General features: G+C 42.5%; 1 protein-coding gene across 1 annotated transcript in view; it reads right to left on the reverse strand.

Moving 5' to 3' along the window:
• The window catches only part of MS3_00001809 (uncharacterized protein), a gene marked incomplete at its 5' end in the record, with an annotated part of 35,356 nt that extends 25,560 nt beyond the window's left edge, over positions 1–9,796 (reverse strand). Inside the window, one exon of the mRNA XM_051209301.1 lies at positions 9,712–9,796. Within this exon, the coding sequence (XP_051074743.1) occupies positions 9,712–9,744 (33 nt within the window). The remainder of the gene's footprint in view (positions 1–9,711) is intronic.
• Positions 9,797–17,688: the final 7,892 nt, after the last annotated feature.

The raw sequence follows: 17,688 nt of genomic DNA on the forward strand, positions 1-17,688 counted from the left end.
CTTCCACGGTGTAGGCAGCCGGGAAGTGACATCAGCCCTCATACCCGTAACAGCACACGAGACCAAGTTGGTCACATTCAAATCCTTCCTACACCTCCTAATACCCCTCTTATCTCCATGACTAACCCTCCTCACGTCTCTTTATCACCTCGCACCGCTAGGGCAAACGATTCGAGTACGTGGAACGCCATTCCTGGTCTCCTGAAACCACGCTCTAAACTACATGTAGGAGCTTTAAACGTACGAACACTTTGCCAAATAGGACAGCAGGCTTCCTTAGCTAAAACTCTAGAATCTCGCGCCATCGATGTGTGCTGCGTCTCCGAAACGCGCATACAGGATCCAAGTAGCGTCATTCATCTGACCTCACCATGCCAAAATAAAGAACCGACTCGATTTACGCTTCGTGTATCTGGAAGCCCTGATTCTGCTTCCCGTGGCCTCGCCGGCGTAGGTATGGCATTGAGTCCTAGGGCAGAACTAGCTCTCTTAGACTGGATCACAGTAGACAGTCGTTTGTGCGCTGTCCGACTGAACGGAACAGTAAGAATCCAGAAAGATAGGGACACTCGTCGTTGCCTCTTCGTCGTCTCTGCCTATTCTCCCACAGACTGCAGCGCAGATGATGTAAAAGATGAGTTTTACAGAAAGCTTTCCGACCTTCTCCGAAAAGCTAGGCACTCTGATGTAGTAATAGTGGCCGGTGACTTTAATGCTCAAGTAGGTAAACTAAGCGATAGGGAAAGACACCTAGGTGGATCTTATGGTGTCGTGCCTCAAAGAACAGATAATGGCGACCGTCTGTTGCAGCTATGCTCAGATAACCGCCTGTTCCTGGCAAATACTAACTTTAAGCATAAGGAAAAACATCTTTTAACGTGGAGACCCCGTAATTCGTCCCAACGTTGAACCCAAATAGATCACATCGCTATCAGCCACCGATGGAGGGGCTCGGTAGAAGACTTTCGCTCATTCTGGAGCACATGCCTAGATTCAGATCATGCTCTAGTGCGAGCGCGTATTTGTTTGCGTCTTACTGGACGTAGGAAAGACGCTGCAAGGAAACCTCTTAGGGGCCTACTTAATGATAGTCAAGCTAAGAGTATATTTCAGGAACAACTAGGAAAACAGTTACGCAGCCATGTATGTGATGCCTACCCCGATGCAGCATGGAATGGTATCCGAAAAGCTGTGGAAACAGCAGTGATATCTGCTAGTAAGGTAAACCAGAAGGTTAGGGAGCAACACTGGATCTCAGCAGCATCTATCGCACTGATAGATGCTCGGAAACTCATTCCACCTGACTCTGAACATAATGAAGAGCGAAGTCAGCTTAAGCGCAAGCTGACAAGAAGTCTACGCAATGATCGCGAACAGTAGTGGGTAGCGAAAGCAAGAGAGATGGAAAAGGCAGCGGCAATAGGTAATAGCAGACAATTGTTCAGACTCGTTAAGGAAACCGGAATTAGGAACCCGACCGTTAGTGCAACAATCTCAGAGAAATATGGACATATTATTCATTCTCAATCCAGGAGATTGGATCGATGGGCAGAACACTTTAGGGATCAGTTCAACTGGCCTTCAGCCACACTTCGGTTTCCCACGATCTCTAGTCAACCTGAATGGCAAGTTAATGTAGGTCCCCGACCGTTGTTGCTACCTTGACGTGGTGGTCGGGCTTGCCTATCGTGATGAAGCAACCGAGCTATACTGGCTGGAACAACCGTTCCTCAAGGTCCTACCATGTCAGACAGGTCGGTTGAAGAGCGGTAAGACTAAAAGCAACAAACCCAAGGTCCGAAGGCGAAGTCGTACTGCTGACTGTACAGAGGTGTGACTGCAGTAAGGTGTTTCCTTCAGACAACCAGCATGACAGCGATGCTGCCTTCCCACAAGGAGGGGTGGGGTTAGAAAAGGTCGACCCTAAAAATGTCACACCTCACCTTACCTCACGGATTTCCGTCTCCGGCGGTAAGGCCCTTTGAAGAACGGAGCTAACACGTCAAAAACCTTCCACGAAAAGGCCGTGCGCGACCGGCCTCAAGCAGTTGTCCCTTGGGCACTGCGGTCACGCTCTCAGGTCACTGAGACCACCTCTAATCCAATTTCCTTTTCAGGTACCTCCAGAAGAACCCTTTCTCGGTGTGGGCAACCGGGAAGTGATAACCGCCCTCATACCTCTAACAGCACTCGAGACCACTGTATTCATAATCAACCTTCCTCTTCAATTCCTATTATTCCTCCTACATCGACTTCATACTCTAAACTTCTTTTTTCGGCTTCCCCCTCAAGTGTCACCATAGCCAACGATTCTAGTGCTCAAAACACTGTCCCAGGTCTACTGAAACCTCGCTCCACACTATACATTGGAGCCTTCAACGTACGCACCCTATGTCAAATCGGTCAGCAGGCTTCCTTGGCTAAAACCCTAGAGTCTCTTTCCATTGATGTATGCTGTGTCTCCGAAACACGCATACAGGATTCCAGTGTGGTCATTCACTTGACCTCACCTCGGCAAAACGGAGAGCCAACGAGATACACCCTACGTGTATCTGGTGACCCGATGGCCAGTTCTCGTGGACTGGCAGGTGTAGGCATAGCACTAAGCATGAGGGCGGAACAAGCACTGCTAGAGTGGATCCCCGTCAACAGTCGTCTATGTGCTGTTCGGTTAAACGGCTCCGTAAGAACTCGGAAGGATAGGGATACACGTCGTTGCCTTTTCGTCGTTTCTGCCTACGCTCCCACTGACTGCAGCTCAGATGATGTGAAAGATGAATTTTACAGAAAGCTTTCTGAACTTCTTCAGAAAGCTAAACGCTCAGACATAGTACTCATAGGGGGTGACTTTAATGCTCAGATAGGTAGCTTAAACCAAACAGAAAGGCATTCAGGTGGATATTTTAGCATTCCGGCACAGCGAACAGATAATGGTGACCGTCTGCTGCAACTGTGCTCAGACAATCGCTTATTTTTAGCAAACACAAATTTTAAGCATAAGGAAAGACATCGTCTAACATAGCGACCCCCTACACCAAACCAACGATGGACTCAAATAGACCATATTGCCATCAGTCATCGTTGGAGAGGGTCGGTAGAAGATTGTCGCTCATTTTGGAGTACCTGCTTGGACTCCGACCACGCCCTAATACCGGCACGCATCTGCTTGCGCCTCACTGGACGCAAAAAAGCCACAGTTAAAAGACCCATTAGAACCGAACTGAGTAGCGAGGAAACCAAAAGTAGGTTCCAGGAACAACTGAGGTCACGATTAGGTAGTTCTGAAGACGAGGTTGACCCAGTTGTTGCTTGGAAAGCCATACAAACAGCTGTGGAAACAGCAGTGACATCTATCAGTGATTTAAACCACAGGGTTACAAAGAACCAGTGGATTTCTTCAAAGTCTATCACACTGATGGATTCTCGCAAACTCGTCCCATCAGGTTCCGAACATGATGAAAAGCAATAACAAATCAGATCTAGGTTAAGAAAAAGTCTAAGAAACGACCGTGAGCAGTGGTGGGCAATGAAAGCAAAAGAGATGGAAAAGGCGGCGACTATAGGTAACACAAGACAGCTTTACAGACTAATAAAAGAAACTGGAATTAATAAGTCAAGTGTAAGTCAGACTATTTCGGAAAAAGACGACACCCTCATCTGCTGTCAGTCCAGACGTTTAGAACGATGGGCGGAACATTTCAGAGAACAGTTCAACTGGCCTTGAGCTACTCTACAACTACCCTCCATTCCCAGACAGTGTGAATGGTACATTGAAGTAGGTCCCCCAACTCTTGCTGAAGTTCAAAAGGCTATAGTTAATCTGAAGCGAGGAAGAGCAGCTGGTCCAGATGGACTGGTTCCAGAGGTCTTTAAGGATGGTGGTCCAATTTTAGCGATTAGGTTGACTAATATTTTAGCTAAGATCTGGGAGTTAGACGTTATCTCACCTAACTGGTCGCAATCGCTTATCGTCCAAATATATAAGAAAGGGTCAAAATCATCCTGTGACAACCATAGAGGGATTAGTTTAACTAATATAGTATCTAAAATACTAGCCTCGATAATTATCGGACGCCTAACTAAGACTCGTGAACTGCAAACACGAGAAAATCAGGCGTGCTTTAGACCTGGTCGTGGGTGCATCGACCACATATTCACCATTCGTCAGATTCTAGAACACAGGCATACTTATCGGCGTCCGACAATGGTGGTCTTTCTCGACTTAAAAGCAGCATTTGACTCGGTAGACCGCGAGATTCTGTGGCAGTGTCTGTCATTGAAAGGCGTACCACAGAAGTACATAAACCTTGTGAAGGCTCTTTACTCAAACACTACTAGTCGAGTGAGAGCTTATGGAGAACTGTCATCTACTTTTGCAACCTCAAGTGGTGTCCGTCAAGGCTGTCCACTTTCCCCATTTTTGTTTAACTTCATCATAGATCTACTGATGGAAATAACTTTCTCGTCCACTGAATTCTCGGGTATTGATCTCCATCCAGGAGGTCCACTTATCGACTTAGAATACGCAGATGATATAGTCCTGTTTGGTGAAGACGCTGACAAAATGCAGAGTCTTTTGGTAGCACTAAGCAACAATGCCAGAATGTTTGGAATGCGCTTCTCTCCCTCTAAATGCAAGTTGTTGCTTCAAGACTGGTCTGCGTCAACACCTGAACTAAGGATAGGGAGTGAAGTAGTCGGACGCGTCGACAACTTCACTTATCTTGGAAGTTTGATCAGCCTTAATGGGTTGGTATCGGACGAAATCTCAGCACGGATTCGAAAAGCTCGTTTGGCTTTTGCCAACTTACATCACCTACGGAGTAGGCGAGATATCCGTCTATCAATAAAAAGACGAGTATACTGCGCGGCAGTCCGTTCTGTTTTACTTTACGGCTGCGAAACATGGCCATTAAGAGTAGAAGACACTCGTAAGCTACTAGTATTTGACCACAGATGCCTTAGAAATATTGCTGGAGTCTGCTGGGATCACCGGGTAAGTAATAGTGAGGTTAAACGCAGGGTATTAGGGAATGATGGCAAATCAGTTGATGAGGTTATGAATCTTCATCGACTGAGATGGTTGGGCCACGTGTTACGTATGCCTGAACACCGACTACCACGACGTGCAATGCTATCCGGTATTGGAGATGGTTGGAAGAAAATTAGGGGCGGCCAAACCAAAACGTGGCATCAGTGCTTGAAGACACTAACTTCTAGTCTGAGCCATGTTGGTAGATGCAGACTACTTGGTTGGGGTCCGCGTGACTTTCGTAACCAATGGTTGGAGACTCTTGGTGACATGGCTCAGAATCGATCACAATGGCGTCGGTGTATACACTCCCTGTCTTCCCTTAAACTAAGAGATTAAAATCACTTCATATCTTTCTTTCTACGAACCAATTCTTTCTTCTTGTACTATATCTCTATATGCAATCTTTCTCTTATATATTACCACCTTTGACCTAACCACTGCTGTGAATCCGGTGTTCATCTTGTTGTGCTGATGCGGTATGGCAACCTGGACCGATGCACATATGTGCCTGGTCCTACGTTGTAGCTGACTGACTGACTAATGTAGGTCCTCCGTCCCTTTACGAAGTTGAAAAAGCCATAGGAAATCTGAAGCGAGGGAGAGCAGCAGGCCCTGACAGGTTTACTCCTGAGATTTTTAAGGATGGTGGTCCAGTATTAGCAGTGAGATTAACTGAGGTCTTAGGTAGAATTTGGGAACTGGACGTAATCTCATCTGACTGGTCTCAATCACTGATTGTGCCAGTCTATAAGAAAGGACAAAAGTCCTCTTGTGACAATCACAGAGGAATCAGTTTGACTAATATAGTGTCTAAAATATTAGCTTCAATAATACTTCGACGCCTAATCAAAGCTCGTGAAGAGCAGATTAGAGAAAACCAGGCCGGTTTTCGACCTGGACGTGGTTGTATAGATCAGATATTCGCACTACGCCAGGTTCTAGAACACAAACACACGTCCAGACGCCCCACAATGGTAGTATTTCTCGACCTTAAGGCGGCATTCGACTCTGTTGATCGTGAGGTTCTATGGCAGTGTTTGTCACTGAAAGGAGTACCAAAGAAGTACATTAACCTTGTAAAGGCTCTCTACTCGAACACAACTGGTAGAGTGACAGCTTATGGCGAACTGTCATCAGAATTGATTACCTCAAGAGGTGTTCGTCAGGGCTGTCCACTCTCCTCATTCTTGTTCAACTTTGTGGTCGACGTACTTTTAGAGATAACACTCTCCTCATCTAAATTTCCAAGGGTTGAACTTCTACCAGGAGGTTCACTTGTTGACTTAGAATATGCAGATGACATAGTTTTATTTGGTGAAGACGCTGACAAAATACAGTCTTCTGACCACTCTAAGCAACAATGCAAGCATGTTCGGGATGCGATTCTCTCCCTCGAAATGCAAAATGTTGCTTCAGGATTGGGTTGCATTGACACCCGAACTAGTGATAGGGAACGAAGTAATTGAGCGTGTCGACCGCATCAGTTATCTTGGAAGTCTCATCAACCCTTGTGGTTTGGTGTGTGACGAAATCTCAGCACGGATACAGAAGGCTCGACTAGCTTTTACCAACTTGCGTCATTTATGGCGTAGGCGAGATATCCGTCTATCAACCAAAGGACGTGTTTACTGTGCAGCAGTTCGTTCCGTCCTACTTTATGGCAGTGAAACATGGCCGGTAAGAGTAGAGGATATTCGTAGGTTACTAGTATTTGATCATAGGTGTCTTCGAAATATTGCTCGTATATCCTGGGACCATCGAGTAAGTAATGCAGTTGTTAGGAAACGGGTACTAGGTAAGGATGGCAAATCAATTGATGAAGTAGTGAAACTTGATCAGTTGAGATGGCTGGGACACGTGTTACATATGCCCAACGACCGACTGCCTCGACGTGCTATGTTCAGTGGTATAGGAGTAGATTGGAAGAAAGCTAGGGGCGGCCAAACCAAAACATGGCACAAGTCCATGAAGTCACTGACAAGTGGACTGAGTCATGTTGGCAGGTGTAGACTACCTGGTTGGGGACCACGAGATGATAGCAACCGATGGTTAGAGACCCTGAATGACATGGCTCAAAATCGTTTGCAATGGCGCAGGTGCATACACTCTTTGTGTTCTCCCAAATTTTGATCTCCTTATTCCTCCTTTTCTCTTTTTTTTCTCTTTCCAAATTTATTTCACTGGATTATACTCTTTAAGTAACATCTCCAAACACTAATCTTCCCGATCACTGCTTATACTCTTATTACCTCTACCACTACGGGATTTGAATCGACCACTGCATCTCTGTGCTAATGTGGTGTGGCAACTCGAACTGATGTACGTACGTACGAAGTTCTACGTTGTTACTGACTGACTGAAGCATTAAGGAAATTAGAGTAGCCAAAACATCTCTCAAGTCAATACAAATGTGTGGACAGGAAAAAAACCATGGATTGATATGAAGTAACAAAGTTTTAAATCTGTTTTTGACAATTGGAAGATAATAAACCACATTCCAACCTAAGGCATATCTAGAGTAACTGAAGTTGTACTAAGGGAGGCAGGAAGCCAATCCTTTGACGGTCTTCACTGCCTTGTAACAACCAGATAGCAGCAAAACCTTCAAAATGCACGTAGTGTTAATCTTACGCATAGTTTATAGACCTCCATTGGTCTCTTTATTGAAGCCAGATAGCATCTAAAATACTGGCCTCAATAATTATCGGAAGCATAAATAAAACTCGTGAACTGCAAATACGAGAAAATCAGGCGTGCTTTAGACCTGGTCGTGGCTGCATCGACCACATATTCACCATTCGTCAGGTTCTAGAACATAGGCATACTCATCGGCATCCGACAATGGTGGTCTTTCTTGACTTAAAAGCAGCATTTGATTATATAGACCGAGAGGTTCTGTGGCAGTGTTTGTCATTGAAAGGCTTACCTCAGAAGTACATAAACCTTGTGAAGGCTCTTTGCTCGAACGTTACCAGTTGAGTCAGAGCTTATGGGGAACCTACTGCTGGAAAAAACGTTCTCGTCGACTGAAATTTCAGGAATTGATCTCTTACCAAGAGGTCCACTTATCGACTTTGAACACACAGATGGCATAGTTCTGTTTGGTGAAGACGCTGATAAAATGCAGTCTTTTGGCGGCACTGAGCAACAATGTCAGGATGCTTGGGGATCACCGGGTAAGCATTAGTGAGGTGAGACACAGGTTATTAGGGAATGATGGTTAATCAGTTGATGAGGTTGTAAATCTTCATCGACTAAGATTGTTGATCCATGTGTTACATATGTCTGAACTCCGATTAGCACGACGCGCAATGCTGACTAGTGTTGGAGACGTATGGAAGAAAGTTAGGGGCGTCCAAACTGAAACGTGGCATCAGTCCATAAAGTCACTAATTTCTGGTCTAGGCCATGCAGGTATATGCAGACTACTTGGTTGGGGTCCGCGCGACTATCGCAACAAGTGGTTGGAGACTCTGTGTGACATGGCTCAGTATCGATTACAATGGTGTAGGTGTATACAGTATGTCTTCCTTTTAGCTATGAGATTAAAATTATTTCATTTCTTTCTTTCTAAGAATTGATTTTTTCTTTCCGTATTATATTCCTACATAAAATCTTTCCTTTATATATTACACCACTGAGTTAACTGCTTCTATGAATCCGGTGTTCGTGTTGCTGTGCTAATGAGGTGTGGCGATTTGGACCGATGCATGTATGCGCCTGGTCTTACGTTGTAGCTGACTGACTGAAGCTAGACAATAGTAGAAGCAATAGGAATGATGTGCACAAAAAATAATCTGAAGATTTGGGTCCACTTAAATAAATAAAACACTAGACTGTGTTACGACTCACTGAAAACCTGGGAAATAATTCGTAAGAAGTCAAAACTGGGGGCTTTACAACCAAATATTGCCAGTATGAAACAGTGCAAGTGGCTCAGTTTAAACACAAACTTACAAGCCCAACTAAAAAAGAGCTAAACCAAAATATTGGTTATCCTGTGGTTAAAACATTGTGTGTAGCATTTTTACTAAGAACAAAAAGGGTCGGCGAGACTCTAATTTAGGGACGAGCCAATCAGAAGCGTTTGAGCAATTTCAATTATTAGTCAATCAGAAGACAGTATAAAGTAAAAATATATTACAAGAAAGTAATGAATTACAGTGGATATTCTTCTTTTACATGATTAAAAAACTTGTTAAGGTTTGATAAAGGCTCAGAAGTTCTGAATTCATAATGCATACGATCTTCTCACCAGTAGACGAAGTTAACGACTGAATGAACCAAATAGGTTGTCGCAAAGGTATTATTATGCGCAGCAACCTAAAGTTATCACAATTTTCCATAGCTTTCAAAATCTGTTAGATTAAGTAGCTTCGTTAATCCTAAATTTAGGATTACCAAGATTATAAGCTTGATAACAACACGAACTGGATCTCAGTTTTTGCGTTAGCCAACATGATTGCTACTAACTTATTTAGTAATATCGTGTGCTGTTGGTGACTTTCCTAAAAGCAAGAGTCTACTACCAAACACACTCCAGTAAATAATTGTCTCACCGATATGTAACCCGTATGGATGTACGCAATAAACGCAAACCATAAGTGTGACTGAATACATGGGAGTGATTATACGGTTCGCAAGGAACTAATTTAACTAGTAAAAAGTCTACGTACCCAAAGTTCAACACCCCAACTGAGTTCATCCATTTCTGTGACGAACAATTTGAAAACACGCGCTCAAGACAAAATCATAGCTTCGAAATAGTGGAACATGGTTCTTCGTGGTGGAAATATACAAATTATGATATCGATTCCTCAGGAGCTTTAAGCAGTAAAGCATTACTCATTAGCAAGACATGAGCGAGACAGTACATAAGAAATAATAAATGGGTATTCTCTTCGGAAATAATAATTTTATTGGATAAAACTAGCTTAAACCACACTGTTGAGCATACACGTCAGCTCTTCCAGTAATAAAAGGCTCATCTTTTAAGCTACACTTGCTACTTCCTAAATTCTGAGTTGTTAACAGAAACCTAATTTGTAAACAATCTTTAACAATGTTCCCGTTTCTCATAGTTTCAAATAATTTGCACATTTACTGTTACCGGCTCCAAAAATGTCGTTTAAAATTGACCACGAACTCCCGTAACTACTTTGTCCTCTGCTCTCATGAATTACTGATTATTCCTCATAAACACACATCTGCACATACAATTCTCGTTCCCACGTGCTAGCTGCCGTGATATCAGACCTCTAATATAATTACTATTTATGTTAACATTCCACACTGATTTCCCCATATGTGATTATCTCGGATACTTACGTATAGGCAAGTATATCCCAAAACTATATAGTTCAGAAAGTCATCGACAATGTTGCTGGCCACATTAATTTACTGGAAATGTCCTAACTGAAGGCAATCGGTCAAGCATCCACACCAAATCATGAGTGGGTACGCTATGCTACGCATCCCTTGTGACTACTAGCTAGCTTAGACCAAACGCTTATTGCAATGTCGACAAATTTGAAAATATATCTTAGAACTTTATCATTTGTGACTTCTGATTTGACTGAGTCGGTATCCTCTGATTACAAAGGTGTTACCGAACAAGCGTTTTCAAACCATTGACATTTCGGCGGTGTATTAGATAATTTACTGTGAGTCTATTCCTTGTTGTAACAGTATATATCACTCATATTTACATATTTTGATAAATCTGTACTCTCAGATTTTTTCACCCACTAATATGTTTTGCCCAACAAAAGCCAATGTGATCCGAAATCAACTCATATTGACAGCATATTAACACGAACATTGGCTTTCTGACTTGAACCAAAGTAAGTACCAGCATTATTATCTCTACAATGTTGATTTTTTATTCATGAGTACAGGATTCTTGTACTGCTCATAAATTAAGTGGCTAACCGACGGTTACTCATTTGCATCGTAATGTGACTTGCTAAAATACCTATGCACTAAGTGATCATTCATTATTATGATCCCTCTTTACTTGACGTTTGATTAATGTTCACGTAGATTTTCATTTTAAGCGTGTTTGGCATAAAACCAAACATTCTGGAATTTTAACACGTATTTCTCGATCAGTTGCTGCCATCTTTTTGATTTATCTCTGAATTTGTTAATACCTGGAGGATTCTTATTATTCCTTTGATAACCTCTGACGCGCAACAATCCTACTCGATTTAGCATCGAACCAACATCATCTTGATTCGGATGGATGGGTAATGTAGTGGTGTTGGTTCCAACCACACTATGCTCAAAGCTGAACATGAGATAAACAAGAAAATTCCCATTCAACATTTAACACGGAGGGAAGGTCAACGATGATGAACACGAGAAGAATTGACTAGGGTGGCATGACTCCGTCTTGCAGGTGTGGTCACCCCACGTGACCTCTCCCTTTTTATGATGAATATATTACTCTCCTCCCGGCCCAAATGTTGTCCTTCAAAAGGGCTAGACATCATATTGTTGAATGTAACGTATGACGAGTCAGGTTAGACTATGATGTGACTTCTACGTAAGATCTTATAAATTAGATAGTGGGATCATAGCAAATCTACAATTTCGAGATAGTAGTAAATGTACTAATATCGAATTGACACAGCTATTCTGCAAGGCATTTGAAAGCAAACTCCAAAAAATGCCTAACAGTTTGTAGCAGAACAAAGATAGGATAGGTTAGCAGATGAAGCTCATACTAGTTGCTATTCTAGAGTGAAATATCATTATAGCCTTCATGTAGAAGAAAACAGTAACGAAGAACAATGAGTTGTAATATGTAACATGGTGGAATGGGTTCAAATGTTGAAATATAATTCTAAATTGGAGTAAGAAAGGATGTTTATTGAAATTCAAACTGAATCGAAAGATCGTAGATTAATAATAAGCAGTAATAACAAGATACATCACGATACTTTAAAGAGGGTGATCCTCGGTCGGTAGAACCTAACCGACAAAGGTTGGACCAGCTTTTCCTCAATGTACAATCGCAACACGGCTCAGCGACAGAGATGTCGTTGCGTACGCAGAAGGTCATTGGTCAACGGACTATAGACGAAGGCACTCTTAGACAATTACTCATAAGTAAGTCTCACCCGACAGGCAGAAGCACTTCTCGACTCATTTCAAAATAACGTTGCAAACAAACTGGCTGCATCTGGAGATCAGCAGAACCCCCTATTGCATCGAAGTTTGTTCTGTCAAAGGAAATCCCCAAACGACACAAAATAACATTGCGTATTTCTATGACACTCAATAGTTGTCATAACACTGATCATAGTCGTTGACCCTCTCGAACTCCTCGAGGAACATCATCACGATAGAGATGTGCCCCCAGACTACGAAATAAAAAACGCTCTTGATTGATGATAATACCACAACAAGTATGGTAGGTTTTCTAGAAATTGCAGGAGACCCTGCAGTTTTCCAAAACTCAAACCCTTCGGTACACAATAAAGGCGTTCGTAACCGGTGGACATAGCCGCCTGTTATACATCACTGATATGATGACAAAACTTCGCTGCCTTGTCGACACTGGTTCAGAAGTAGGCGTCCTTCCCACGAATTCTAACGACTGTCTTCATGGACCGGTTTTAAAACTTAAATGGGGTAAATTAAAAAGTGGTTGCCATATCCGATAAGTGTTGTGTTTATCCTAACATGGATTTACGCAGACCCATTCACTGGATTTTCGTTGTTGCAGATGTTCTTATGCTAGTGAATGGCACAGACCTGTTTCAACACTGCGGTCTACTCACCAACCCCAGAAAACGGAGGTTCATGGAGGGAAATACTAAATTTTCTGCATCTGAAACTTCATCTTCTGGCTGTAGGTTAGGCCTAGTTCCCGTCAAACAAAAGATTGATCAACACTTCCAACAGACATTCCACACGTAGCCAGAAATTCACAAGACACTACCGGAACTGCTGTGTGCGACCTGCAATGTTACACACAGTGTCGTTACTAAAGGCCCACCTGTATTTCTGAAGGCGCACCAACCAGCTCCTGAAGAGCTGAGAAAAACCAAAAACTAATTCGAGCGCATGATGAACTTGGGGATGGTCCGGTCGTCGAACGCCTCATGGGCATCTCTTTCTCCCACTCCTGACCGCTACCCCTTACCATGCATCCATAACCTGACAGAAACCTGGGAAGTTACAACAGCTTCCTCATAAGTCCATCTGGCTAACGCGTATGACCAAACTCTCATGGCTGCAGACGACACCCCTAAGACGGTTGTACATCCTTCTACCTTAGACTCAACAAATATTCACGCTTACCTTACTGACTTATGGAATGATACACAGAGTTTTCAAAGATTCATTGATGATGTATTCAAGGGTTTCAACTTCGTACCCGCATCTGTGGATGACTGCTTGATAACATGTCCCGAAAGAGAATCTAGTTTCCGGCATCTGGACCTTGTTTTCAATCAACTGAAAACGCGGTATTAGTGTAAACATTCAGAAGTGTTAGTTTGAAACAGACTCCCTTGACTTTCTCGGACATACTGTGGACGTGTAGAATTATGGTCTACTTCGTCATTAATTTGAATAATCCTTCCCGCCTTCTTTATTTTGGGTTATTCTCTGCATTAAGCGTTGAACATCTACTCCAGTCGTTTCGTGTTCAACTTTGAGGATTGTTTCGTTAGGGCTCGATTCCACTACGAACGCTCAAACTGTTTTTCCTCTGCAAAAAAGTGGCGGCCAATGTGGATTACCCACAATCGACCCCAGTTATGTAATTACGCACGTTAAACGGCCTGGTAACACCTGAAAACCCTTGAAGCTCTTCTTGTGACAGTTGCAATACACCAAATTGGGGTATGAAACCCTCAGCAGGGAACTCCTATCCACGTGTTGTGCTGTGCGGTACCTCAGACACTTTGTGAAAGGACGAGAATTCAGTCTGTTTACCGACCACAAACCTTTTACTTTCCCTGCAAGCTCATCTTCAGACGGGTATTTCTCTCAAGAATCTCGACAACTGAACTGCACCTCGTAGTTTACTCCAGACGTACAAAACATTTTTGAGGTGAACGGTGTAGTAGCAGACGCCTTGCCTAGTATAATATCCTTAAACAGTTTCCGAAGGATCGCCATACCAGATTCAACTGGATACACTTATCTCAATTTATGTAGACTGTTTCACCCAGTGGCCAGAAGCGGTACCCAGCAGGGACATTACTCTTGAAAAAGTCACACACGCTATCGTCGAACGATCGGTAGCAAACTTCAGATGTCTTTCAACTATCAATACAAACTGTAGACGGCAGTTTGAATCTGGACTTTTCCGTTGTCTGACTACATTATAGGGAATCGCACGATTCTAAAAGGCCGCCCAACGCTTTTATTGGCAGCTTAAAGCTTCACTCTCGGATGCAAACGTTTCACAGCGGACTGACGCTCTTCCATTGGCTTTACTTCTCATTAGCAATGCCGTGAAAGCTGAGGTTGGATAAATTGCAGCACTAGTTTACGGAACGACACTCGGACTTCTGAAAGCATTCATGGATCAATGCATACAAATCCACACTCTTACAGGATCAAGATTACAAAGGCCATGTGTTTAGTTAAACCTGTTTCCATCCAGCAGTAGTCAAATGATAATTTCGTTCAACCTATCCTACAACATAGTACACATGTTTTTGTATGTCACAATCTATTACAACGACCACACGAAACGGCTTACGAAGGACCCTTCAAATTCCTCTTTTGCCAAACCGAATATTATGCCATTGGTAAAAACAAAATCAATGGTAAGGTCAGCATCGAACGTCCCAAAGCCACTTATTTACAAGGAAACATTTATTATACTCTCTTTCCCCCCGAATAGTCGAACAACACATGCTTCATTGCTATGATGTTGCCTACGATAATTAACGAAAGGTAATGTTTCCAGGACACTTGAACGACCACTACATGAAGGATACTGTGTATGTTTTTTTGTTTGCGCTCGCATCCCTTGTCCCACAAAAATATAGCCATATCCTGAATTTCTTTTTATATATTATCGTGTTGAAAACAAAAATGCTGTTTTATTTTAATATGTGCTCATACGTGAATACCATTTTTCACAAGCCAAAGTCAGGTAGCATGGTTGCGCCAAAATGATTCACGGCGTCACATGGCATATATCCACAATTATTCTAGTTTTCATGTTTTTCTTCCTTACGCAAGTAAAAGTGTATTTAGACATTCATTTATATTTTCTTCCTTTTTTGGACGGCTGGGAAAGATTAAAACTCGAAAAAGAATACTATGAATTAAAGTTTCTGTTGTACGTATTTTAATTGTTGCACTGAACCGCATAGCCAAATTATATTAAAGAAACGCGAGCAGATGCTTCTGGAGTAGCAAGCTACCAGAAGTTTGTTAACCAACTTCAAGCTCGTTAGGTCCTAAATTATGACTGGACACATCTCAGGTTCATCGCTACCTTACGTGGGGTCAAAGCGCAAAAATGGTAAATAAATCTACAGAAAATATGGTTCTGTAAGTCTTCGACTGGAATTCAAACTCAAAGTGTCTGCTCTGTAGCTTTGCACACCAGGGCAAAACGAAATTCCAGCTGAGCTGACTGTTTTGAAACCTGATATTGCAGCGCCTGCGAGAATCCTTATTGTTCTGTAACAGCCTGGCTGGCTGGTCAAGAGTTCACCTCAAACAGCTAAGCATATATCAAAACAGTATAGTCCAAGTATTTATTCACTACCTTATTTTGTATAGGAGGTCAGTCTAATCAGCACAGCAGTTAAGGTAGTTGAAAAAACTTTTTCGGGCTACTTTACTACGTCACATAAAACCTTACAATCTGTTAACGCCTGAGCAACGCGAGTTTCTTAGTAAGCATTCGTGCTTAAACAACTTGCTTATTGCAAGAGAAAATTGGACAGCAGCCAATTTAACAGTTTTTCTGTCTGTGTGATATTCATAGATTTTAACAGAGCATTTATTAATAGTTCTCACTCAGGTATTATGCAGAAGCCCTCAAGCTTTGGAACACCAGGTGCCACATATGAATAGATAAAAACGTCACCTAAGGCCGAAGACAGAGAGTTAGTGTAAATGGGACACTTTTTGAATGGAATCCTAATGCATTATCTTATGTTCCTTACTTTTTCTTCTCTACGTCAACGAATTACTGAGACTGGTGAAGCCATCGTCATTATTATTTACAGACGATGTCAAAATCCAGAGACCAAAAAGTAGTAAGACTGATTATTTTCACGTCCTATTATAGATTCTAACACACTTGAGCGTGTTCGGAGGGCGGAAACAAAATTAATAGAGGGTCGTTCCAAACTCCCGAACAATGAGTGCCGAAAAGTCGTGAACCTTTTCTCCCTATCGTGTCGTAGAACTCGAGGTGACCTTAGACCAGCATCCTGCATCGCCGACAACGATTCAGAAGTGATCATCTCTGAGACCATAGCAAAAAGGCCCAAATGCCGCGATCTCAAAATCTTATAGTGGGATTTCGTTTCTCGCGTCGAGTAATTAATAACTGGAACTCCCTAACAGCTGGAAAACAAGCTGTAAAGGTTGACACATGTCCAACAACCTATTGTCCTTATTAAAGATTACCGCAGGCTGAAGACCATAAAATGACTGTGCTACATGCACTACATGACGGCAAATAGGTTTGATGTTGCGTTGCCTTTTAGAGGTAGAGAATGAATTAACAAGTATTTATTGTCAGTTCTGACAGTATACATTACTCCCAACATTCATCGCTTGAATGGTCTGCGTGGCTACTTGTTGGCCATAAACTTCCCTTCATCCCAACAACATGTCTTCAGAAAAGGTCAACCTTGTATAACCAACCTGGACAGATGAACAACCATCACTGATCTTATGCGGAAAGTTGACGTCACATGTCCCGAGTTCTACAAAGCCTTTGATACGGTCAATCATATATGCCTTATCAATAAGGTCAAACGATTAGGCATCAAACCACTATTAGTTGATTAGCTCACTTCATATCTAAAACATCGACATTTCAAGTTCAGGGTCACTATTTAAGGATGTGGTGTCTCACAAGGCTCCACGCTAAGGCCTCCTTTTTTAGTTTACATGAACGATCTTCGACAGCAGGTATCGTCAGATTTATTACTTTTCGCTGATGTAAAACCTTGGAGAGAGATACGCAACCAGGAGGATAGACGGACACTTCAGGAGCATCTGAATCGACTTCAAAGTTGGGCAGACGACAACAGATTTACCTTTGATACTTTAAAGTGTAAAATAGTTCATCTGAGACGTTTCAAATAACAGCTACAAATTAGATCGATCCTCTCTAGAGGCATCCTCAGTTGAGAAAAATCTAGCAGTGTTGGCAGCCCACTATCTGATGTCCTACGCTAGCTGCGAGAAAAATGCCTTTCGAGCAAACTTTGCATCGGGAGCATTGAGGCTCATTTTTGACCTGTTTGACGGTAGAATTTTCCATATAATCTTCAACAGTTTTATTCGTCCGCACATAGAGTACGGAAGCATAGTATTTCCTTCCTCACTCCAAAAGGATAAGAATATTCTTTAAAGTATCCAACAGCGAGCGGCGAAATCAGTTCGGGGAATCAAACTGAAGCCTAATGAAGAGCGCCTTCAATCACTGAATC

The sequence above is a fragment of the Schistosoma haematobium genome, chromosome 1 (assembly GCF_000699445.3).
Source record: "Schistosoma haematobium chromosome 1, whole genome shotgun sequence".
In the NCBI taxonomy this organism is placed as follows: domain Eukaryota; kingdom Metazoa; phylum Platyhelminthes; class Trematoda; order Strigeidida; family Schistosomatidae; genus Schistosoma; species Schistosoma haematobium.